The 27,232-nt window shown below is 35.0% G+C and overlaps 1 protein-coding gene across 2 annotated transcripts in view; it reads right to left on the minus strand.

Moving 5' to 3' along the window:
• TRIM33 (tripartite motif containing 33) overlaps nt 1–27,232 on the minus strand; it is a 94,159-nt gene that overhangs the window by 25,721 nt on the left and 41,206 nt on the right. For both annotated transcript variants that reach the window (XM_039841264.1, XM_039841265.1), the window contains exons 5-10: nt 8,122–8,238; nt 6,440–6,554; nt 4,253–4,399; nt 3,688–3,805; nt 1,803–2,077; nt 1,066–1,230 (exon numbers count right to left, since the gene is read on the minus strand). In XM_039841264.1, coding sequence (XP_039697198.1) covers nt 1,066–1,230; nt 1,803–2,077; nt 3,688–3,805; nt 4,253–4,399; nt 6,440–6,554; nt 8,122–8,238 — 937 coding nt within the window. The remainder of the gene's footprint in view (nt 1–1,065; nt 1,231–1,802; nt 2,078–3,687; nt 3,806–4,252; nt 4,400–6,439; nt 6,555–8,121; nt 8,239–27,232) is intronic.

Consider the following 27,232-nt stretch of genomic DNA (forward strand, 5'->3'; position numbering starts at 1 on the left):
ATAAGTAACAGACAAACATATATAACTAAATAGGAAGGGGGAAAGGCTCCATTTATCTCAAAGAAATGTAGATCTAAAAGAATTTTACTTTTCTGTTTCCTAATATTCTTAAATCGTGTAAATATATGTTGTTTAAACAATTATACAGAAATGACTGTAATGAAAATCTGGTCCAAAGAAAAAGTTGTAAAGCTTATAATAATAGCCTTATTGTCATTGGAAATTTAAGAATTTCTAAATTAGACATTCTTCCTGCAGAAACATTGCAATAGAATCATAATTTCATCAAACATAAATATACGTATTACAAAATTCTACAGAGGAAACAGAAGAGAGATTCAAGTCCCTTGAGGAAAGGGAGTATAAAATTTTAATTTTCGAAAGAACTTGCTATCGTATTTGGGACTCATTTACTAGAATAAAATGTGTTTTACTTTATAATGTCAATATGTGAGGGGGAGTGCATATTCTTCAAAAGTCTTCCCAGAATTGTATTATTTTATAACTAGAAATCCTATGTAAAATTAGCCTATTTTTAAAATCATGCCTCCCATACAAAGAAAATCTACTACTGTTCAGGCAAAGATTAGGAAACATGTCTCTAAATACACTTATTTTTAGAAATAGGCATATCTATATCCTAAAAAGAACAATACTAAGTGAAGGAAAAAAGCACAGTTTCATTGTTTTCAAAGTCCTTTTCTATGTATTAGATTCAAAATGTCACGTTCAAAGAACAGAGGAACAATTTCAGAAAACTAAGTTTCTAATCTTGATTTTATCATTATCTCTGTGATTGTCGGTAAATAATAACAAGTTCCTCTGTAAAATGAGTTGGTTGGACCAGATCGGAGGTTCTCAATCCATAATGGATTTAATGGCATCAAAGAAGCGCTTTAAATTAAATACAAAACTTTACGTGTATTTTTCTAGGACAGGAAGATATACAGCATTAACCAAATTCTCAAAGTATCAATGATCCCCCCAAACAACAACTGATTAAGAAAAATGGCGTCTTTTAGTTTTAAAATTGTATGACTCTTACAAACGTAACTCTAGGCATACTTGTCTTTGGAGGTGCGGCTGCATCATGGAATACTGGGGGCCACTGTGCCTGGGTATCCCTGGTATCCGGGCAGCATTCTGGGCCAATCTCATCTGATGGGCTTGGAAAGCTCCACAGTTCATGTTGCCTCTTTGCATTGTTTGCACACTGATCAATCTTGGAGGCTACAAAAGGTAGAAATTGCATTTATATATTAATATTTTTTATAAACTTATCTTTCCATTATAAAATGTTTTAGGATTTGGAAGGGCATAAAGTAAACAGTAAACGTCATTCTCTTCATCTCTAGCCCCAATCCCCTCCTCTGAGTATATGGATGTGTTTAAAGCATTATCCAACCCTGGATTAATAGTTCTTATTTGGATAAGAGTTGGGAGAGCAGAATAGAAATAATCTGAACAAAGCCTAACAGATATTAGGCAAAAACAATCTGGTTCTTTGGCCCAAAACGACATGTGGAAAACAAACAAACAAAAAAACTGGTATGCAGGGATAAAAACTTGTGTACCTTCATAGCACTAGTGAGTTAATTTTGTATCCTATGATACATATTTACTCACTGGCTTTCCTCACACTTTCCCAACATCCCTGCATTACTCAGAGCAAATATTTAAACTCTGACCTTTGAGCTCTGTCCCTGGTGGGAACTTTAAAATGTGTAACTCACCTATGTAGGACAGAATGTGGTCTTAAAGTCGTCACAATTTATATCAATATGTAGTGATATAATATTTACCTGCTGTTGTAACATCTGAGGGGCTGCTTGTCGTGGGTGCTGCTGTGTTGTTGTCGTTGTTGTTGGTACAGGAGCAGGTGGTTGCTGCATTCTCATCTGTTGCAACTGCTGATGCTTCTGTGCATACACCTGCTGCTGCATGTGCTGGAGTCGAAGCTGTGCTAAGTTAATCTGTCCAGGAGTTTTACTAATGTGGTTTGTCCCTGGAGGAACTTGCCCAACTACGACATTAGGCGTATAACCAGGAGCTGGTTTACTCTCTATCACTAGATTACCTGAAGAATCAAAAAATGAGAGTAATTGGCAAATAATTGACTAAATCATCTACTTTGTAGATTAATCCCTATCTTTTCTTCTTTTCTCTGACAACTCTCAGCAGTCAAAATTTCCAACAGTACAGCAAGGATGAGAGCTAGATTTAAAAATGAAGATTAGAAACCTAATATAGTTCAAAGCCAAATAACTAATTATTCAGAATAATATATTATTTGCCCTTATTCTTTATTTACATAGATATACAGAAAAATAAAGAGCTGAAAGAGATGTTACTACAGGGCCATCGAGTCAGTCTAAATCAATTCTCTTTTAACAAGACTGAAGGATACTCAAGATTACTATGCTCATTTCATATGCCTTTGATTCATTAAATATGCAGGACAGAGTACTACACTGCTACAAAACTGTCTTCTGTGGAAATGGTGAATGTTATAAACAACTTATGTCCTTAGAAATGACAATTTTCCTTACTTCTCACAGAGCCCATTTGTTCTAATCTAAATAGAAGGCAAATTTTAGGAAGGTCTAAGGTAGAGTTGGCAAACCTTTCCTATAATGGGCCAGATATTTTAGGATCTTCAAACCACATAAGATCTGTCATATAATGTTTTTTGTTTTTATAACCCTTTAAAATGTAAAAACCAAACTTAGCTACCCTGCCACGCAAAAAGTTTGCTGATACCTGATCTAAGACTATAGCCGCATCTGAATATATACAAAGATTATTTTTTACAGAAGGCTATCTAGCTCTGCCTTTATAGCTTCCAAAGATGAGGACTTGACTTCTTTAAGAGTGAATTAACTCAATCTATACACAAGTCTAGCTATTGAGAAAGTTTTTTGGGTTTTGTTTTAAATTAAGCTATTCGTCTGTCTCTCCAACTTTCACCTATGGTCTTCAAGTCCACACTGTGGAGTAACAGAAGCAAAGTCCACTTCTCTTCCATATGAAAAGAGCTACTCTTACTTTTCAAACACCGCTCAAGACATGACTTTAGGACACATCAGCATCCTGGAGGCCCTCCTCTAGAGCAGGGGTCCCCAAACCCCAGGCCATGGACTGGTACCAGTCTGTGGCCTATTAAGAACCAGGCCGCACAGCAGGAGATCAGCAAATGAAGCTTCATCTGTATTTGCAGCCACTCCCCAGTGCTGGCATTACCACCTCAGCTCCATCTCAGATCATCAGGGATTAGATTCCCATAGGAGCACCAGTCCCTGGTGCTAAAAAGGCTAAAGACCACTGCTCTAAAGGACAATTTGGTACAATTAATATACAAACTACTAAGGACCTTAAAAATTCTCCCAGAGAATAAAGACCTGTTTGCTGAGTTTTCAATATGAAAGAGTTGATGTCAACTTTAATGTGGGGAAAATGTTAAAAATGATACACATTTTAAAAAACTATACAGAGGAGACTCGCAACATTCTTAAAGATGTAATGAACACAACAATTCAACTGAGTTTCCAATGTAGACTATATTTTCCAAGAAGTTTACATGTTAGAGTGAAGTTAAAAAAACTTTTAAGTATATAAAATTTGCTTTAGATGTTTTCCTCTCCTAATTCAGTGTTCCAAGTTACAGTCATAAAACGAATCACTTCTCACCTAAATTGACGACATTCTTTGCCCAGAAGGTGGGATCGCAGTGGAAACGTATCGCTCCGTTAGCAGCAGGGACAGGGTCACATCGTGCTTTCAAAATATGGCGCAACTGAAAAGTAATCTAAAAGGAGGAAATTTACATTAGTCTTAAAATTAAATATCACTTGAGAAAACATATAATATAAAGACATAAAAGCTCATGTAGCCCCACAGTGTCAGTCTCAAATGAGTATTTAAAAAAGACTACATTAGCAATCAAATGCACATTCTTGAATTTCTGCCATTTCTGATTATAAACCACATTATAATACTAGGTAGCTTTAAAACAGTAAATACTGTATGATTCCATTTTTTAAAGTTCTAGAAAATACTGAATCAGATTAACGGTTGCCTAGAGTGAGGAGGAGAGGGAAACAAGGATACTTTTGTGGGTGACAGAGATTTTCTATATCTTGATGTGGTGGTTGATTACATTTGCTAAAATTCAAAATCTGCACCTTTAAACAGTTCATTGGATGTAAATTTAAAAAGTCAATTTAAAGAAAAACAGAGATGCGGTGTGTCTCACCAGTCGTTTGCTGTACAGCAGTGCTGTGCTACTGCCACTCGCAATTGCCCAGTTTGTAAAGTTCATAACATGCTTCACCTGCCTGGAAAGGCCTGTGATGTCGTTTTGCTGCTGTATTAACTTCATCTGTCTTTCTTTTGTAACATTCTGAAACAGAACAAGAGGTTCTCTGAAGAATTCTATATGAAAAAAAATCAACTCAATTTCTACTGCAAATAAACACAATACCTACACTTCTTCTTAAAAATGAGATAAGTTAACAAGCTTCTCGTTATTTAAAGAGCCTATGATCAAAGGAAAAGTCACTAACAAAAGCAGGACTAAACCTTAGTTCCTTAAGCTAAAAAGGACATTATCCTTCAAAAGGTGAAATGTCTGTTAAAAATAGTCTTTCTTTGAGGGTAATCCAATATACAGTGTCGATGGCAAAATGAGCTGACCTTTAGAAATAATTTTATATAATCCTAACTCTACATCTTTCAAGCCAAAGACGACTTTCTGTTACCAGTGCCACCTACTGGTATGACGTGAAGCTGACGCTGAAATCTCTTCTTTTAAATACTGAAGCCAAAATGAGAAACATAAATTCCAGAGCTCTATGAGTAGGGGCTAGGGAACCTTTTAATATGACAAAAGTTCATAAAGAACAAGCAAGTAAGTTAGAGTTGAAGGAAAGACTAACTTGGAGGAAATGCTATAAAGGAAAAAATAAACTGCTTTCTGGGAACTAAAACCCCCAGAAGGGGTAGCTGATAACCCTATGTACGTCAACATTCAGCAAGCCAAACAACCTATGTACTTCATTCTTAGCCACTTTTTTTTTTACAAAAATGACTCAACTTGGTTTGCTGGACAGTTTTTTCCCTAAGGAAACAAGTTGCTCGTTTTACAACATAAATCAATGGATAACAGTATTTCGCTGACAGAAGTTTGACAACTTCCCTGGAAATCATCCCGCTTATAAAACTTAAGAAAAATGTTACTTTACAAAGTTTAGGAAGATATTACACTGGAAAACATCTAGTGTTTAGATTATCAGCATGTTAGAAGTATGTGGCAGATTTACCATGAGGTAATTATGTATATTTTAGCATTAAGAGGCAGCTTTTAATTCAAAAGTCCTTGAAATGGTTTAATAACATTATTTTAAACCTATAGTTAAAATGTATTTACAGTAAGTTTAAAAGTGTCAAAATTCATCGCTTGCTCAGTGCTCTCTCTAGTCACACAGTCCTCTTGTAAACAAAAAGCTATTAGGGTTAAATGCAACTAGCTGGATGTACAACAGGCAAGAGACTTCAGCTTTAACAATATGTGTTAGAGTACCTTTTCCTCACAATTGAGTCTCAATGGAAAGATGGAATTCACACTCCACTGATATAATTTCTTTCATTTGTATGTAACTATGTGTCTAATATTTCTACAGTGCTCTACAAAGAAATGAAACAGAAAAAAGTCTACTATGGAAAACTTGAGGTTAATAGTAATGAAATTAATCAAATACTCACATAGTTTAAATTGTTACTATTCAATGGTACAGAAAATACAACAACCCTGTATCATCTGAGCCAACTTAAGAGCACAAAATTTTGAGAACCAATCAACTGTGGTCAGTAGAGATGAGTCTGATTAAAACTTAATTTGGATTTCACAAATTGACTGGATTCTCATCTAGAAATTTACAGTTACATATTATCTCAAAATATGCAAAACAAAGACCTAATACAAAAAAAATATCAGTAAGTTTAAAGTTTATAAATTTCAAAATAAGCAGCGTTTTTAGCAAAACTATAGAATATTTTAAAAATAAAATGAACCACAAAATGACTCAAGCGGACTCCCAATATACACTCACAAATATGTAAAAGTTAACGTGGACCTATGGTGGGGCAAGGTCTTGGGTCAGCTTTGTCTTCATTACATCACATTCTAGTAATAATTCTTTCATTGGTAAGAGGACAACACTATCTCCTAATTTGCACAGCTAAAATCAGTGGTATTAAATGGCGGTGCAAAGTAACTAACTCAAAAAAAAAAGTATTTACTAATAGAACATGAAAAAAATTTTTCTTTAGTTTACTTCCATACCCCCACACACCGCCAATCTAAAAGAGCTTTTAATAAACATTAAAAATAGCTAAGGAGCAAGAGAAGCAATTTTTGTTCGATCTGGGCTTTGAACCATACCTCTAGCTGCTGTAAGAGAGATTTTCCTTTCTTATTAATTTCATTGATAAGGGTGAAAATGGCCACTTTAATTTCCTGTTCTACTCGTTTGTTAGTCTCATTTACTTCTTTTATCCTGAATAAGAGAAATGCATCATTAGGTTATCAACTTAACCTACATCTCTGAATCAACTGTTACAGAAATTCATCCAACTGGACACTTAACTGAGTAAGTAAATTTTTGTCAAAATGTACAACTATGGTTCAGCAGACCTGACCACTCGATTCGGTACAAACAATGTATGTATATAGACAAAAGAATGGATTAAATATTTAGCCATTTTAAATTAAGTTCATAAAGGCCAGTTTATTAATCTAGATAGCAATCTCCTTTAGTTCCTATGACATGTGATATATAAACATCTGACATTGGGGATTGCTGGTTACTACCAAATCTGGCATATTGGTTCTACTTAATCTTAATGCTTTTCAAGAACAAAGTGCAAAAAAACAATGTTGTAATCAACAATTATCTTTTGAAAAGTAGGAATTAAGCTTAGAAGCATTTATTTTCACTTATAACTTATCCACTTCAAATGTTGGTTCTGATATATCCCCCCTTTCATGCGTTCTTCTCAAAATGGTTTCCTATTACATACAGTTGAGGGCATGAAACACTTTCAATCCATTTTTTAAAATAGCTGTTAGATGTTTCAGAAATAAGTTAAGTTCCCATTGTGGTTATGTAAGTTTTGGCTGCAAAAATAAAACAGCTGATATCTTGCTACTATTAACAAAACAGAAAGGGGGAAATCCCACCAATATAAATAAGTAAAATGTTAATCAACCATAAAAAGAAGGCTTCAACTTTTATACACTTTAGTTCTGTACAAACTATAACCCACACTTTCAACCCCTAAACTGACTTTCATTTGCCAAATTCAAATTTGAGTAAATTTAATACACTCGGTCATAATAATAATTTTCCCTCCTTTGTGTATCAGGGTTTGTTTGGGCACTTATTTGAAAATTTTATTCAATTCTGTCCTTTTCTTATTCAAGTGAGTGGAAAACATTTTAAGAAAATGAGAGTGCTGGTTATCAGTGATAAAAAACATGGGACTCAAACTTAAAATGATTTTCCCGAAGACTGAAATCATTAAGCTTGCTGAAAGCAGAAAATAGCCACGGTCAGACTCTCATTGGATTTAAGCATGTTCATTTGTGAAGAAAGAAAAAAATGAATGCACATTAAAAAATGGAGACAGGTCATCAAAGAATGTGTCTAAAAGGGGAAGTATCGTTGGAGATGTTAATGCTTTTTTTACAGCTTTTTATGATGAAATCATCAATCTCCCCAACCTTTTGCAATCTTATAAACCATAAACTTTTCGTTCTACTTCTCTACAGATTCAGGACCACATATACAAAATATGTACGACACACATATACAAAAATATGACACTGCCATGTGAATCAACTCTTATTAATTATTAAATAGTTAAAGATGTATTCAAAATTTTGGTCAATTAAACTTTACTTAATTAACTGATATTATAATCCAAACTCAAACTTATACCATTTACTCCTCCAAAAAAAATAATGTTTTCTATATATGTTTAATATTAAAAAACAAAAGTAAACTGGACCCAATGTGTTTAAATCCTTAAAATAAAACTATGGTTTTAAGGCAACATACTTACCTATTCTGCACCTGAGTAGCTGCAAAATGAACATAATTCTTCTTCTCAAGTAGCTTAGCCAGTAGATTCTCAATTGCACCTTTCTGGTTTTGAAAAGCTTCTTCCAAAAACTGATACCTTAAAACCAAAACAAAAACTACATTTAAAACAGGAAATCTATGATTAAGATTTTGGAAATGAAGAACTGCTACATGAGTAAATTTTAAAATCTTACTTAAATGATCAACATTCCATGCTGGCCACACATACCAACAGCAGTTTTTAACTACCAACACCTTCCCATCTGACCTGTCCCTGAGAAACCATTGTAAGACAAAAAAAATTACTCAAAAAATTGTTCAAGTGCTCTTACATTAGCATTTTGATTCAGGATTACTTTTTAAAAATCCAAATGCTGGCATAAGTTGTATACATTTTAAATCATAAAATATGACCACATTATAGAAAATACTTTCAAAGGTGAGAAAACCACCCTAATTTCCAACATCATAAAATCACTGTTACCACTATAATATATAGTTCCTTAGTCTTTTTATTATGCATTTTAGATGCAAGTGTAATCATAAAGTACATGCTATTTTGCATCTGACTTTATTCTTTTTACAATCATTGCTTAAAATAATTTTTCAGTTTTAGATGCTACATACTATCAAAATTTTCCAAGTTATATCAATTAAAAATATCATCGACACCAGTTTTATTGTAACTTTGTCAACATGAATAGTATATGTTAAGATTTTCTAATATTATAATAGTGAAAAAAATTAAGACTTGATAGTAAAGACTAATTTTTTGGTTACTAGGAAGGTAGAATAATTTTCTTTGCTAGTTTTATATCCTTTGTGTAAATTGCTCATTAAGTCAAATGTTTTAGTTTCTTCTATATGTTAGGAATACAAGAGTAAAAAAATCCATTATTGTTCATATTCTCATAATAAATAGGCAGAAATATGAAATGATATGACACTGACAGAGCTACAATGGAGGCATATATAGTCTGCAACGAGAACACAGTGTTTAAATTAAATTAAGTCTGTCTCAATACCAAGGAAAGCTTGACAGAGAAGTCAGAACAGTACTATCCTATGCTAAATGTAGAAGCATATTTGGGGAACTACAAATACTTTAATACAGCCAAAGAAAGCCATGCAAAGGTCAAAATATGAGACAATAACTAATAAAATCCAGAACTAGACTGTGAAGGGCCGGGTATACCATGCTAATTGTTGGATTTTCTTTTCTCAGTAATGGGAAACTCTTGAAGAATTCTCACCAAGGCGTAATAATCAGACATGCATTCTAGGACAATGATCAGACAAAAAAAAAAATTATCTGAAGAGAGAAGGGGCAGACCAGCTAGAACTCTAAGAGTGGCTCAGACAAGATTATCAGGGTACAGTACTAGTTGGTACAGCTCAACAAACAAGTTTGAACAATGAACTTTGTCAAAGACATCAGCACCTTCGGTTATTTAGGAGTTTAGAGGGCTTCAGTTAAAGTAAGGTCCATGGTATGACCTAGAAATTGAATGTCTAGCTAAGGCAGATTCAAAAAAAAAGGTCACCGAAAAAACAACATGGAAGTAGTTTTGCCTACAAACTACTTCTGATTTTCTTAGCTAAGAGAACAAACGCTGCATTTTCTTTTTTAACTAATCAAAATTATAGTTGAAATACTTCAGAAATGGGAAGAATAACTAATAAGTGGGGCAAGCATAATTGAGGTTAATATGTAAATACATGAAAGCAATTTCTTAGATTTTAATCTTGCATATGAAGTAGGGATTCTTAATGTAGGCTTCTGTCATAATGAGCTATTTTCAGTATTCCAAAATGTCTAAGTAAAAATTATATTGGCCCATGATTTAGTTAGGACTGGTTAAAAGTAAGACTTTCTGTGCTTTTGGCTAGAATTATAGAAACTCAGTATAATAAATATACCATTGGTTATCTGGTTTTGAATAAAATTAATCCTCATGCTTATATTTTTTTCTTATTGAGAAATATATTATTTAATTGCAGTTTGCTAAGATGTTTTTGAAAATATGGTTCTCTAAGAATATGAGATGAATAATAAAAGGATTGTTTTTTTTAAAAAGGTTGTGATCACTTAGCTAATAATGTCATACTATGGCTTCTGAATGCACATTTAGAGTCTTATTATATTAAGTCCTAAGCTGCACAGGGCTGCTACTCTGCTTGCCAAATATCATGCTTAATAACTGTCAGTGTGTATAACAACTGATAAGATTTTACTCTGGTACTTCTAGAGAAATATATCATCTTAGTTTGTATCCAAAGTGAATATCTAAAAGTAACATTTAAAAAAGTTGGTTGGTAAAGTAGTAATTCTGTTTCTTTTAAAATTGTTATTCCATTTAAAAAATTACATAACATACATTAAAGTAGAAGCTCAATTCCACTGAACCTATCATCCACTTTCAAAAAGTATCCATTTATAGTTGATTTTGTCGAAACACCTACCCACTCTATTCTCGATTACTTTGAAAAAAATCCCAAACATCTTATTTTATTTAAACATTTATCAATCTATAGCTAGCGAAAGCTAGCCTGTTTTGAGAACTTACTATATTTTCAGGCACTGAACACGTGTCATGTGGACGCTCTCATTTAATCTTTAGACAAACTTAATGATGTAGGTATTACTGTCTTCACAGTAATAGCTGAGTAATCTGGAAAACCCTCTCAGTGTCTCAGTTTGGCAGATAAATCTGAAATAATCATATTTATCTCACAGGACTATTCCAAGAATTAAATAGGTCAAAACACACAAAGCACTTAATAAACACAGTACTTTGCTTAATAAAAACAAAGTAGGGGGCTTAATGCTAGTTACGATTGCTATTTTTAGTAATATTTTTAAATAATTTGCCTTGTTAGAATATAAAACCTCAATCCTGCAACAAAGACACAAAGCCTTCTATGCACATAAAGACTTCATAAGAGTGTTTTGAGAACATTTTTAAATGAGGCTGTGGTTCCTCATTTAAGGCTCTATATGCAGGGGTGATGTTAATAGCAGCAAGAGTTCAGGAAGAGTTGAAGAAGAGTAGGAACTCTGAGCAACCATGATGAGAAGCTAAAAGGGTGGAAATTTTGAGAAAGCTTAGGGAAGATATTAGGATTCTTGCATAAATAGAATAGAGAACAAAAGCTAACTTTAAAGGGGGCACACAGTGACATCAGCTGATATTTCAGTTACATAAGACTTCATTAGTAGAACAGGCTGTTACTTTCTATTGCTGTCTTCAAATTCACTTATCTTTTCTTCTGTAGCTATAATCTGCTGTTAATCCCATCTAAAATCAAACAGAAAAAAAAAGGGAGGGAATAAGAATAGAACAGTAAATTCTGAGGCAACTGTAATAACACTAATAGGTGTATATTGGCATCTCCGAATGCGGAGACAGAAGAGAAAAAAAAATTGGAAGAAACTGTAATAATGGAGTAAAATTTTCCAAATTTGATAAAAACCATAAACCTACAGATCGAGGAAGCTTAACATCCTCCAAGCACAAGATTTTAAAAATTACATTAAACTATGTTGTTTCCAAACTGCTTAAAGTCAGTAATAAAGAAAAATATCTTAAAAGTGGCTAGAGGGAAAAAGATACCTCATGTACAGAGTAATAAAGATAGTGGAACAACACCTTTAGAGTATTAAAAGAAAACTGTCAGCATAGAATTTGTTGTCTAGCAAAAATATCTTTCCAGTTTGATGGTGAAATTTAGGGGATAAGTATGTTCGCTATTATTCATTGTGATAAGAGTTTCACAAATATATACCTATGCTGCCAGAAGACAGAGACCTAAAAGACCTGGACCTTGATGCATGGCTGTGCCCTCCACCACCCCTAAAGGACTACAGGGAAGTTAAAGCAAAGCTGTGGGCTAGAGGCAGGAAGGACCCTCAGAAGCAGCAGCCTCAGAGAACTCCGCATGTGGAGTATTAGACACAGTGCCCATCATCTGGTAATCCAAACCAACTCCATTCTGGAAATTCAATGGTCCCAACCAGGCAGTGCTTCCATGCACTGACAAAAGGAAATTTAATCCTTTATTGAGAAAGCATCATAATTCTAGACCAAAAAAAAAAAAAAAAAAAAAAAAAAAAAAAAATTTTTCAAGGAAAATGAGTTCATAGGTTAAAATAGCCATATCTAAGGAAATATGGCACTTTGAACAAAAACCAACAGAAAAACAAAAAGGAAGAAAAGATCCATTAATAGAGGAAAAATATCTATGCTTATTATATTTAAAGGATGAAACCGAGTAAATATGCAGGCAAAAAGTAGGTAAAGAATACAAAGGACCTTTAATTTTTTTTGGCAACACCCTGTGAACCTATAATTTCATATCTCAAAACAAAAAGTGTTTTAAAGGGAAAAGGTAAACTGGCAGATTTAAGTTTTTAAATGCAACGGATGGGTTTTAATGGAAGCTTCACATGGTTAAAGAGAATAACTTGAACTGAGATTGTTCAGAAGAAAATGCCTCTGTTTTGCGTTTTGGACTTAAAAAAAATGAGAAAAACACATAAGTTAAGAGACATGGAGAACAGTGTGAGGGGATCTAACACACATCTAATTGGAGTTTCAGAAGAAACAAGAAGGGAACAGCTATATTATCTGGAAAGATTACTGATTAAAACACACAATCCAAAAATTGAGAAAATCAAACCAAAGGAGGAATCTTAAAAAGCAGTCAGAAAACAAAGATAGGTTACCTGCAAAAGAATTACATGTAGAAAGTTTGCTGACCTCTTAAGAGCAAAAAGGAAATGTGCTTACAAAGCCAATGTGCTAATGAAAAATAACAGCAGTCTACACATAAAATGCTACACACAGCAAAAATATCTTTCAAATACAAGAGCGAAATAAAGATATTTTAGACAAACTAAAACAAAATTCACTGAAACTTATTAATAAAGTATTCAGTCAAGGGACTGAACTTATACAAGCCACCTTCTCTAACCACAATGCAATTAGATTAAAACTCCATTAAGAAAAAAGATATTTTCCATGTGTTTGAAAGTTAAGAAAAAAAAACTATAGCTGACTCTTGAACAACGCGGCTTTGAACTGTGGGGATCCACTTATATGTGGATTTTTTCAACAAATATATAGTTGGCCCTTGTAACCCTGGGTTTTGCATCTGTGAACTCAACTAACTAAAGACTGAAAACAGCATTTGTGGTAATTGATTGGGACTTTGTGGGTGTGAAAGGCTGACTGCATGCATTGTTCTACACCACTGTAGCTAACGCACTTCAGCATCTTCAAATATGGTATCTGCAGGGTGTCCTGGAACCAATCCCCAGTAGAATCAGAGAGATTGCTATGGTTAAGTTTTGGAGAAGTCAAAAGTTACACACAGATTTTCAACTACATGGCAGGTCATCATCTTTAACTGTCATGCTGTTTAAGGGCCAACTGCAGTCTTTCACCTATCCACTGTTCAAAAAAGAAACGATGGAAACTAAAAAATATTTTGAATTGAACTATTAGAATACCTTGTATCGAAATATGAGATAGGGCTAAGGGAATACTTAATAGGAAATTACCATTTATTAGGAAAAAAGGGGTGAAATTCAGTAAGCATTCATCTCAAGAAGGTAGAAAAAAGTAAAATAAGTCCAAAGAAAGTAAACAGAAAGAATTAAAATAAAGAAAGAAAATAAAGCAGAGAAAATATACAACTTAGTGGACATCAAGCCAAAACTTGGTTTTTTGAAAAGACTAAGATTGACAAATCTGTGAAAAGAGTGATCAAGAAAAACAGAGAAGGTATAAATAACTAATATCAGGGACTAAAAAGAGGTCACAATCACTACAGATCTGAAGACTTTAAAAAGATATTGACATCTAATATCAAGAAATTGAAAAATTTAAATAAAATGGTCATTTATTTAAAAATATAACTTTGCAAAACTGATACAAGAAATATAAAACCTGTACCACAAAGAATCTGAATCTATAGTTAAAAAATAAATATAACCAAAAAATTCCTATCTAAAATACATATCCTAAAGAAACACATGCATGTATCCCAGGAGACCTAAAGAAATATTCTTATCTTTTATACTAGCCCAAACAACACAAATTACTATCAATAATAGAATGAGTAAACTATAGCCAAGAGGTTGCCAAACTTTCTTGGATCATGATATCATTTAGTGTTCCAGCAATTTTTTTTTTCATTTTTCCATTTACCAAGTAGGTAAAAACAAAAACAAAAACAAAAACAATCCAGATTTTTAAAGATATTTTAGTTATTCTTTATATTGCATTTTTAGGTACTTCTCCCTACGTATATCTTGTGATTTAAACCTTTTTAAAAGTGTGCAGTCGTTACTGATGCCAGGAAGTATTAAAGGCTATGGACACCACAGTAAATAAGAAAAACAGGCTCCTCTTCTATTCCTTACATTCCAATTAATGAGAAAACAAAAGTTTAAAAAGAGTGATGTGATAGAGAAGACAAGAATAGCTAAAAATTCTAGACTGGGTACAGAGAAAAAGGTTCTTAAGAGTGATGACATTTATGCTAAGATCTCAAAGACGGGAATCAGCCATGCAGAGATCAGAGATGAACCACAGATGATCAGAGGCAGGCTTCCATTGCTGCAAAGGAAAATGACCAACCAACAGGGTATTTACTTTTGTAATAATTTTACCAATTAACATTTTTACTAACATACATTTCAACCTGTTATGTCCCTTTGCCAAATGGATAAGTGATCATGTTGAATGGTATGTTTCTTTCTCAAATCTCCTCTCCTGATATTCCCCTCCTTCAAGCTAACTCTTGGCCATATCCAATTCTTCTCTTTCTAGCCATAGCAATGATTCTGCTAGGTGACTGACTCAATGAGCCTATGAGCTCCTCAGATAGTCTGACAAACCCACAAACTATGATATTAAAATAAACAAGGCTTTTTTTCTCCAGCAAAACCAAAATGAATTAACTCCATTTTGGAGATATCACTGAAATGAACTACTATTGAACCATATGTTCAATCTCAAGTCTCATATAAACTATAAGACTCCAAGCTTTTTTTATTATGGTATAGTTTCTTATGGTATTTTTATTATGGTATAGTCATTACCTGTATGGTACCTCGTACTTGGTGGGCAAATATCTACTAAACAAAAGAGCTGAATGCATACTGAATGAAGATCATTAAACAAGCTGCTTTTTCTGTGATGACAAATGTACCTCATGAAAACTATTTGCTTGGATAGGAAATCTTGATTTGTCGCTACAGTTCTAAATCTAGCTTCCTGAGAGGACTGATGGTAGATTTAAATTTACACGTCATTTCTACCAGCTATTTGGATCTTATCTGCAAGCCTATTTTAACTTCAGAAAAATTTACAGAAAGAAAACCTAAAAAATCCGTTTGGCAAAGGTTCTTCTAAAGTAGTGGTTCTCAACCTTCACTGAATAACAAAAACCATCTGGGATGTTTTACCAGTATTCTTAAAATACTGTAAAAAAAAAATCTTGATACCCACGATGTAATTTAATATCCTTATTAACCAGTGTGAAGTAGGACTAAGGCATCAATATTTTTTAAAGCTCTCTAGGTAGTTTTAATATACATCTATCTGGATATCCACTCATCCATCCATCCATCCATCCATTTTTTAATTTAAAAGTCTAACTCCAAGAAAAGCTATTTCTTTAGGAAATTTTACTTAGTTCAAGTGAACATCATTATAAACTCATACTCTTTAATAAAAATGTCTGATATTAGGTGTTAAGCACTCTCTCTTAAAATGCATCGATGTTCAAAAACAATCTACAAATACCCTTTTCTAACTATATACAAAAAATTGCAATTGGGGATAAAAAAATATTAAGCTGAAACAAAGGTGACTTTCAGTCATGACAGAATAATAGGTACCAGACTAACCCTGACACCAAAAACTATAAAACGAGACAGAAAAATATGAGGCAACTGTATTCAGTCACTGGACTACAGGCAGAGAAATTCTACAGTCCTTTGGAGAGTACCACCATCACCTTGCTTCTCTGTCTGCAGACAATTTCATGATAACTGGCATGGAGCGCTGGAGACTAAGCAGAGTACAAGAGTCTCTTTGAGCTGAGGAAGCAGAAATCAGGGTGAGAAACTACTGAGTAGCTGGAGTCCATGGAGCAGGGCACTGGAATAGAGGGGGCTGTGCAGGTAAGGCTGAAGAGTGGGGGGTAAAGAAGGAAGGGAAGATATAGAACAAGTGAATTCCTCACAAGTCCATAGCCAATCCCTGGGCTGTACATGCCCAAGATGAGATTGTATAAGACTTAAAGAGAGCAGCTGCTATGAAGTTGACAATGGAAGAGAAAAACTAGAGGTCAAACAGCTGAGCCAGCAAGGAAAGAGACTGTTCACCTCCCCAGACTCCTACCTGAGAAACCAGAAAGGCCGTATCCTGAAGGAAAGAACTAGGAGTAAGTTCTGCCTGTCCTAATAAAGCCTAAAACCAAGCCTTCATAAAATCTTTCAACAAATAAAGAGTTTAGAAGTTGAGTCCAATCAAGTTAGAGGCTTGAGAAATATCTTGGGCTTTCCACAGGTCATCCCTCTCAAAGTGTAAAACCACGCTTACACAAGATCAAGGTAATCAGCCAGTAATTTAACTGCCTGCTAGAACAATCAACGGTCTGCAAAGGAAGATAAAAGAATCCAGAGTTTCTATAATGCATCATCCATAATGTCCAAATCTCAATAAAAACTCTCTAGACATTCAAGAAACAGGAAAGTATGACTCAAAGAAAAACATACTTAACAGAAACCGACACCAAAATGGTCCAGTGTTTTACTCAACTAACACTTTAAATGGACTATTACATATTTATTCAAAACTTAAATAAAAACAGGTTCTTAGTGAGTGAACTGATACGAAATCAGCAGAGAAATGGAAAAATGAAAATTCTAGAAAAGCATAATAATTTAAATGAAGTAACTCACTGGATGGGCTTAGCAGCAAATGGGAGATAAATGAAGAAAGAATTAGTGAAAATGAACATAATGAAAAGTCTGAAGAACAGAGAATAGGCTGAAAGAAAATGAACAAAATCTCAGGGACCAGTGTGACAAAATCAAAGAGTGTACCATACATGTGACTGGAGTCCCACAAGACAATAAGAATGTGGTCTTAGTAAGCGCAGATTTACTCATGACCCTCATTTCAGAAGCAAACTCACTCTAACTGTGTAGCGTCCATGCTGCCCATGCTGACAGAGCTAATGGAACTAAGGAGCTCTGAGAAGGCGTGAAGTGCAAGGACCCTCTCTGTCTGTCATGACAGTGACTGGAGGATTACGGGATGCCTTCTAAAATCACAGGTCTACGCAGCTTTATCAATTTTAGACAGTTACAAGTAAACACACTATAATCCTCCTTACTTCTCCTACCATGCCCAATCTAATTTTATCATAAAATAGTGTTTACATTACTCTTAAGATCTCAAATTCAGTATGGCCAAAACTTAACTACCAATTCCCTAAACACACCTAACAAACCACATCTTCCCAGTCTTTCCCACCTCAGTAAATTCAATCTTACCCTTCCAGATACTCTTAGTAACCAGAAAGCCCAAAATCTTAGCGTTATTGATACCTAACTCATACAATTCATATAACAGCAAATCTATATATCACAATTTCAAGCACTGAATCCAAATTCAAAATATACAGAAATTTGACATATTATCTCCTATGTTAGCACTCTAGCACTCCAGTCTAAGCCACCACTATTTCTTGCTTAAATTATTGAAAACAGCCTAATTCTGTCCTTGCCCCCTTAAATCTCTCCTCACCATAGCCAGTGTAATCCTTTTAAAACAATGATCAGCCAAATTATCCCACTTCTCAAAATCTTTAGTTTAAAAGCCAACATTCTTTCAATGTCTTACAAAGCACTAAATAATTTGGCCCTTCTGCCCCTCTAACCTTATCTGACACCAATTCTCCTGTTGTTCATTATACAGTTCCTCAAAGATGTCAAGAATGCTATTATCATTGGCCCTTTATACTTGCTTTCTCTCTACCTGAAACACGTACCAAATTTAAGCAGGGCTTGCTCCTCTTCTTCCTTCAACCTCTACTCAAATCCCATCTTAAGCCTTTTGAAACCACCCTACTTAAAATAAAAACCTAACCACCAACATGCTCACATGCCCTGTCCCAATTTCCCAGCTTGATTTTTCTCCATAACAATCATCATCTGGTAATATTTAATTTGAAAATATGTATGTCCTTGGGGACAATGACTTTGCTCTGTTCACTGAAATATATACCATGTCTGGTACTCAGTAGGCATGCAACTATTGGTTGAATTTAACAAACGACTTTGAAAATATTGTCCAATGATGAGCCAAAGAGTATAAGAAGAATAATTTTTCTCATAGGACTTTTTTTGAGGAATGAATGTCCTTTTTTCTCATTTGCTTAATGTACCAATCCCTAATGCTTCTCATGCTCCATCAGATATGTAAAAAACTTGTAATATTTCTCAAATCATCTAATAAATTTAATAGAAATGGTTCCATTTTTTCTTGGAGACATCCTTCATGGAGTCCTCAGTCTTCATGCTTCAGTCCAAACCAGCTACTGCACAGCTGTTGTTCTGGACATTCTCATTCACTTTCTCGGTTTACTATCATTTTTGTGGATCACATTCTCTAACAGCTCTCCAGGAAAAGGTGCATGAGAGACAGTTTCTGAATCCCTGATGCTGAAAAATGTCTACATCTTATTCTCACACTGACTAATAGTTCAGCTATAAAATTCTAGGCTGAAAATGTTTCCCTACCACCACTCCCCAACTTTTGAAGTCACTGTTCCAGCATCTTCTATCTCCGGTATTGCTATTTTTAAAAATCCTATTTAAATTCCCATTTCATATTGCAGGTCAACTATTTCTATTCTTTGGAAACTTTGTTTATCTTTCATTTTAATCCATAGTGTACTGTCATTCTATGATGATATATACCTTCATACGGGTTTTTTTTTTTTTATAATCAGTGTAGTGGGCCTTAAATGAGTCATTTCAGATGGAAACTAGGTTCTTAAGAGAATTTTTTGTATTACTTATTTGATCATTTCTTTTTCTGTAATTCATACTAGTTGGCTGTTGGATCTCTTGTAATTTTATCTTTTAATTTTCTCTTTATGCTCTATTTTCTAGGAGACTAGAATTTAACTACTAAATCTATTAATATTTTACTGCAGCTATCATACTTCTCAGTTGTTTTCTTATGTAAATTACTTCTTTTTCAGAGATTCTGTCCTTATTTTGTAACTAATAATAGCTTGTCATATCTTTCAGGATGACATAAATTTGTCTGATTTTATATTTCTTTTTGTTCCTATACTATCTTCATGTCTTTTCTTTCAGTGTACCTTTGTGCATGGCTGTAGTGACTAACAGTGGCTCATATAACAAAACCACATATGGGCAGCTGATGGTGTTCAACAGTTCAACATTAAAGTTAGAATCTCTGAAATGATCTTGCCTTTACCTCATGGTCATATAATGGCATCACAGTTCCAGGTATCACATCCAATACAAGAAAAGAAAAAGGCAGAAAAAGGCAGACACCGTAACATTTGTCTCATTTATCAGGAAGGCAAAGCTTTCTGAAAATTACGCACAAAGCAGAATTCTCCTTAAATTGTATGGGCATAAAATGTGGACCAGGGCTACCCTAACTCAAGAAATGCTGAGAAAGGGAAGACTTAGCTTTTCCAGTCTCTATATCTGACGCCAGACAAGAGAGAGAAGAGTTGAGAATTCTCAACATAGCCCACGATGTATGGCATATGGCATATGATAGTGGCTCTCCACAAATGTCAGATGATCCCTCTGTTCATTCATATTTAAATATATTTAAAAACTGCTTAGAATCCGTGTGTGACAGAACAACTTAGGAACTCGTGGGCATTGCTGTAAGGCAATCTTTCTAATTAGAAATGAACCCCAAATGTCAATATTTAGAGGTCCTTTCTGATCATCCACTTTCTCCAGAGTGAAAAGGCCTCTAATTCCAGAAAGGGGACAGAGAGGGAGAGTGAAATGGCAAAGTGTCACTATGTGGAAAGAAGTCGGGGAAAGTGAAGTTCCCACAGTTTGGTGTATGGACATATTACTTAATCCCCAATTTCAGCCAAATCCCTCATCTCCACCCTCCATTTAAACCTAATATTCCCAAGACCAGAGCCTTTGAAGCTATTTATTCAAAGAATAAGCAGATTGTTGTCATACCTATTTTAGCTTTAGATCCTGAGCCATAGTAGGTTTCTAAGAAATACATGAGGTGGCTTCCTTGAAATCTCCTTTGCATGCCCTTGGGTTGTGTGTGGTTCATTCAATTCAACTAAGTCAATTATCAGATCCATTTCCCTGCTTTCAGGTCTCTTCTCTCATTTTTAGTCTTTCCAAATCTATACTTTTTTTTTTTATCCTTTTACTTGGAACAGAACTATTAGAGGGAGGAGGGGGTAACCTCAAGGTTTAACTGGAAACCATGTAATATTTCAAGGTACAAAATTTCTTAAAGTTCTGTAGCTGCTTTCCTTTTTGAGAACTTACAAAACCATAAAGAAAACCAAAGACCTCAATAAAGTGTTTTTAAAAAGAAAAAATAAATGTGTAGGTTTCAATGTTGGTAATAATAGGTAAACTGTTACTGAGCACTTACTGTGCTAAGCCCTTCACAGGTACAATTCTCATTAAACCCTTATAAAGTTGGTACATTTTCTCCATTTAAAAGACAGACAGACACAGTTCATCATCTTTATCACTACATCATGAAGTAATTATCTTTTTAAAAGGTGGGGGACCCAAAAATACAATTACAGACTGCATAATTCAAAAATGATTATGGAATGAGGCTAAATTTTAATTAGAGGAAAATATACATCTTTCTGATAAAGAGTCAACATAAAATCTAAGTACAACAAAGTCGAACTAAGGAAAGAACAAAGATAAAAAAAGAATACATTTAAAAAAAAAATAGAATACATGACTTCAAGAACTGAATCAATAAAGTGACCAATAAATGATGCAAATGTATGGCCAAGCTAATAAAGAAATAAATTCAGTTATACTACATTATAAACACGAAAAAGATATAACCAACTTAATCCTGTTTAATTCTAAGCAAATGTGTTTTGAAAATCTCTACTAAACAGACAAGTTTCTAAGAATATATCACAATTGCATAACTGACTCAAGAAAAGGTAAGAAATCTCACCTGATCAATAAGCCCAGGAGAAATTAAGCCCCTTGAACTAGACCTACCAAGCCTTAAGTCTACATAGGGAAAAGGAGTGGGAAAGATGAACAGTATCAGATGCACAGAAGTGAACTGGTTTTAAGGCTAACTAGTTTTCTGACAGATAAGGAAGGTGTTCTATAAATTAAGAAATAACATTTGGAAAGGCAGAGAAATTTAAAACAGAGGGCTTCCTACTGTAAAAGTACAAGTAGGAGATAACAGATTATGTAGTAAAGAATGCAACCTTGCCCAAAGAAAGGTCTGGCCTTTGCCCTCAGCTACTAGGAGGGCACCTCTAAGCCCTTGAAATGTACTGCCTGATAAAAGTATCTTTGTTTACCTGGGCCCTTGGGTCACACGCTAACAATATGATTTATAGTGGGGGCTTTGGATCACAGGGTATTAGCTCAACCTCTGGAGCCAAAAACAGGTCAGTGACATGGACAATGAATCATATCTACATGACAAAGCTCCAAAAATATTTTGTACACCAAAGCTCAGGTAAGCCTTCCAGGCTGCCAATACTTCATGCACACTGTCACACAGCATTACTGGAAGAAGTTAACTATGTCCCAAATTCCACTGAGATAAGACAACTAGAAACTCTACATTCAGGACTCTTCTAGACTCTGCTCCAAGCATATTTCCTTTGGATGATTATAATCTGTATCCTTTCACTGTAATAAATGTAACCGTCAGCCTAACAGCTTTCAGTGAGCTCTAGCAAATTATCTAACAATTTTAGCAAATTATCAAATCTGAGGGTAGTCTTGGGAAATCCTGAACTTGCAACTGGTGTCAGAAGTGTGGTTGTGGGGACCCCGTAATTCTGCAGTTAATGTCAGAAGCGAGGGAGAACTTCTGGATTGCTCCCTAACTTCACAGTTGACGTCAGAAGTGGGATTCATTAGAATGACCTCGATTCACTGAAACACGTGGTTTGGGAAGAGGAAGAATGCAGAGATGGGGGTTTCTGGACCTTTGATTCCTGCCTGACTACGTCAGCACTCACGGTATGTAACTGCAGCTGCAGTTACTCAAAGTAAAAGCTACCAATGGAGTATAGAAATGGTAGACCCAACTTACTCCCTAGGAGTTGACTAACTGAATAAATAAGGAAATGCAAACTAGTAAGAAACAAACTAATTATACGATTGTATAATTAGTTTATTGTTATCCATAGTAGCTAAAATGAACAGTGTGTTGAGACAGATCCTGACACTGGGCAAACCTCAGACTTCAGCCACTCTGAGCTATAGCCACTAGCCACAGGACCACTTCAAAGGGAAAAATTATGTGTAGAAAACAGCACCTCTCTGACCTATGGTCACAAGAAGGTAGTCCAGGTTGAGGAACAACAAAACCAAGAAACTAATGAAACCAGAGAGTACAGTGTGAAGGATTTGTCTCATTTTGTGGGTTGAATTGTCTGCTTCCTAAGAAAAACCTTTACTAAAATATTGTGAGTGATTACTTATAGGCAGCATCTTGGTTTACTATAAAATATTATACATACTACTATAATACTATGTATAAATACTACAGAAGAGCAATGTTTGAGTTGATAAAGGATCCTAAACTCATTCCTGAATAACCACAGATAGTTATACATAATCCACACATACAGCTCATTCCCACAGCAGCTGGCTTGGTGGATTGGAGAAAAGCCCCTGTAAAGTCTTTTTACCCTAAGAGAGATGACTGTCCTCTGATAAATGGCAAGTGGAACTCCCCAGAAGAAGGAGCTGATGTGCTTCTTATGCAAGATGTGCTGGATTGGCATTATAAAGATCGAGATATTCCCCTAATAGGCCTCTTAGGTCACAGTAAATACTGTGATAAAGGGAGACCCTTTAAGAACAATTTGAGAAGCCTTATCAGATTTATTATCTCAGCTTCCCTTTATAGGCCTTACAAATGCTAAGAAAATAAGAGTGGTTCATGAGAAAAAAGGAAAAGACCAAACAGGGAGTCAATGGATTTATCTGAACAGGATGGAAATCTTAAGGTGGCTATTAAAAATGGGATGAATAGAAGAGACACTGATGGGGTTGAAACAATATCTTAATGCAGCACTACTGAAGACTGGGTAGACCAATGGGAGTCACTGTGGCTCCCCAATATCAAAGGGCCCTAAACAACTCTCCTATATTGAAGAAATTTAAAAAGCTGAAAGGCAAAGATGTCAATGAGAAATCTGACCTCAAATTGCCTGGAGTGACTGTCCTATGGATTAAGCAAATTAAAGAATAATGGAGAGGGGCCAGAATCTTCTGGCTCAACCTCCAGCTGGAGAACCAAGGCAATATGCCCTAGTGTGAGTAAAACAGCCAAGGGACAGATAAGGAACATTTCTGGGACTCCTTGACCTGGAAGCCCAATGTGCTTTGATTCTAAAACAGCTGAAGTCCAAATGCGTACTAGGCTGAATTGGGAGGAAAAACAATGGTCGATAGGATTAAGGTGAAAGTTTGGATGAAAAATGAAATATCTGAACAGACTTTATGTGAAATGATTATATTTCCTTTACATGACTATATTATTGGGATGGATATGTCTGACTGATATTGTAAAACAGAATGCATATAAGTGTTCACTTTAAGGCCAGTCTTGATTGGACATGCTAAATGAGAACTACTAGAACTATCAGAACCCATAGGAGCTGTTAGTCTGAGAAGTATGGAAGGATATCTGACGGACAAAAAAAGATTACCACTTAATAACAACCAGAAGCTGGAGTGCTGGTACCAATGAATTCTCTATACAATAACCCTGTGAAGCCTGTGGAAAAAACAGATAGCTAATCAAGACTGACAGTAGACTATTAAAGCTTGAATAAAGTGGTGCCACCATTGCATCAACCGTCCGATGTGGTTTCAACAGTACAAAAAATATATACAAGAGGCTAAAGGAGACTGGTATTCAGTGATCGATCCTGAAAGAGTTTTTCTCTGTCTTGACCTCAGAAAAGGGCAAGAACAATTTTCCTTCACATGGAAGGATCCCAACTTACATTTACTATATTGCCATAGGGTTATTTCAATTCACCAGCTTACTAGTATAATTTGATTAGAAGGGATTTAGACTTGATGCAGATCCTGAGTATAATACACTATATTGATGATATAATATCAGAAACTAAAGACGAAGGAAGGTGATTGTGTGACCAACAGAGGCTGCTGATAAATCCAGCAAAGGTCCAAGAACCTGCCCAAATTGATGAAATTCTTAGGAATAACTGAGGCAGGAACCACCCTTGATATTCCATAGGGGACGAAAAATAAACTGCTTTTTCCACCTACCTCTAGAACAAAATAAGAAGCCCGACTTTTGGTTAGTATATTTGAATTCGGAACGACGCATATTCCTCGTCTGGTAACATTACTAGTACCTAAATCAATATAATGACCCAAACGAAGGCTTGTTTGAATGGGGGCCTGAAGAAAGGCAGGCCATGTATAATTGCAAAAAGTAGTCTCTTTCTTGATGCTTTCTGGGCCCCTATGATCCACACTAAGACATGACTTTGGAAGTGTCAGCAATACGGATTACGCAGACTGAAGTTTTTGGCAAAAGCCTGTAAGTGCCACTCAGAAATGACCAGAACATTTCTGGATGCTGTGGTAAAATACATGCCATTTAAAAAGAAAGTTACTGGCTTGCCATTAGGCATAACATTGAGATCGACTCTCTGACTGAAGAACATAAAATAACCTCAAAATCTGAAATACCCATAATGTCTTGGGTGATGAAAGAACAGTCTAATAAGGAAGGCAGTACCAAGAAGAGCTCCGTATAAATAGAAGTGGTTTGTGCGAGAACATGCAACCAAGAGGATGCAAAGAGGTATTTATGGTATTTATGAGCAGGTGGCTAGCCTCTTTTCCCCTAAGTATGACTATGGAACCACCCGAGGGGCTGCTGAGTCCTGTGATCAAGCCGATGGTGCCCTATGAACAACTCTATATTAACCAACAAAGAGTTGCTTGGTTTATGGATGGCGGTTCCGAGGAGAAGGGACAGCACTCTGTTTGGAAGGCTAGCACTCTGACTCCAGAAGGTAACAGTGAATCATATCAATGAGCTGAATTGCATGCTGCTGTTCTCGTGTTTGGGTTTTTATTGAACTCTGTAGTTGGTTTCAAAAGTGAGGGTGGTCTTGTAGACTGTTTCCTAACTTCAGATGATGATGAGAAAGGCTCTGGCAAGACTTAAAAATGTATGCTATATTGAACACTTTAAACTGTGACTATGGGAGACCACTGTAGGATATTTAAATGGAGGCGGGGGACTAGACTTCGGCAAAAAAATCCTGGCAGCAATGAGGACAGAATGAATTTAACAAGGAAAACCTCAAAGCAGGGAGACCAGTTACAAATGTGTTGTAGAAACAGGTACCTATGCTTTTAGGTCTAATGACATGGGTTCCACAGTAGTCTATATCCAGAAAAAACATAAAGTGTAAACTAAAGAAAAGGGAGAAAAGACTCAAGAAATAATTAGGACTTGGATATAAGTGATAAAGGAAAATGGTGAAGGAAAGGGAAGAATCACAGTTAAAGTTTAAGGGAGGGGTGGTTCAAGCTATTCTTTCAAGAGAAAAAGGATGCCATCTTCCTATTATTTTTGCTTCTCATATCAATTTAAAAAGCCGTAAGAAATCTAAGATGTTTCAAAGATCTGACTGCAGCTTTGAGAGAGGTAATCTAATGTCTTGCTGAGATTATTACAAGACAATCAATGTTAAGATCGGGCCCCAAGGTGAAGGCAACCACAAGATTAGTAACTCAAAACACTAGCCAACTTGCAGTTAAGATAAAACATTCTGGAACAAATTTTAAAAACAGAAAAACTTTAAGTAGCATTTCCAAACAAATGTTCTGTAGAACAGTGAGAGCTGCCTTGAAAAAGAATGAAGAGTACTACCTTTATGTGGTCAAGTCTGAGAGATTCCATATACTGTATTCTGTATTTGATATACCACACTGGGAGAAAATGAGCATATGAGCTAACAGAATCTGACTGCCTGTGTTCAAATGTGGAATCTGACTGCTGTGTTCAAATCCTGGCTCTACCACTTACTGTGAGACCTTGTACAAATTACTAATGCTTTCTGTGAGTAGACTCTCTCTCCTATAAAACAGTCACAATACCAGTACCAGCATGGCGTGGATAGTTAATGTGAATTAAACAAACATGACAACAGTCAGAAAAGTGCCCGGCATAAACTGTGGATGCAATAATTGTTAGAGATTAGAATTAATGTATCCCCTTCTTTAAGAGAATCCTAAATGAATTCCAATGAAATCTAACACTTAAAAGCTCTAAGACATCTGACAGTTAAGGAACACATTTAAGTGTAGTTAATTCAACTTAATCTACCCTTTTTTGGCAGGAGATTCATAAAACTTATTTCCATCGATTTGGCAGAACTGTTTTAAGAAAAACACTTCAGAAAATGGTGTACGTGTAGGCAAAATTATCTTTTTAATCGTAATAAATAGATACCACAGAAACTGAGAAATTTACTAGAGGATTCTGTTATACAACTGACTAGAAATCACAGTACATTTCCACAACAGTTTTAGATGTAACAGATTGGTGAATACTAATAGTGAATACTATTGAATTCTGAGGGTAAAACAGGGTTGAAATACTAAGCTATGTATTAAATAATTAATAACTTACTTAGATGTTTATAAAGCACTAGTTTTTCTGCAAATTATTTATCTAATGAAATCAGTATACTTATGCTTTAATGTTAAAATGGTAACAGCTAGCCATATCCATGCAAATACTACC

Source organism: Pteropus medius, unplaced genomic scaffold (assembly GCF_902729225.1).
Source record: "Pteropus medius unplaced genomic scaffold, Ma_sr-lr_union100, whole genome shotgun sequence".
NCBI lineage: Eukaryota > Metazoa > Chordata > Mammalia > Chiroptera > Pteropodidae > Pteropus > Pteropus medius.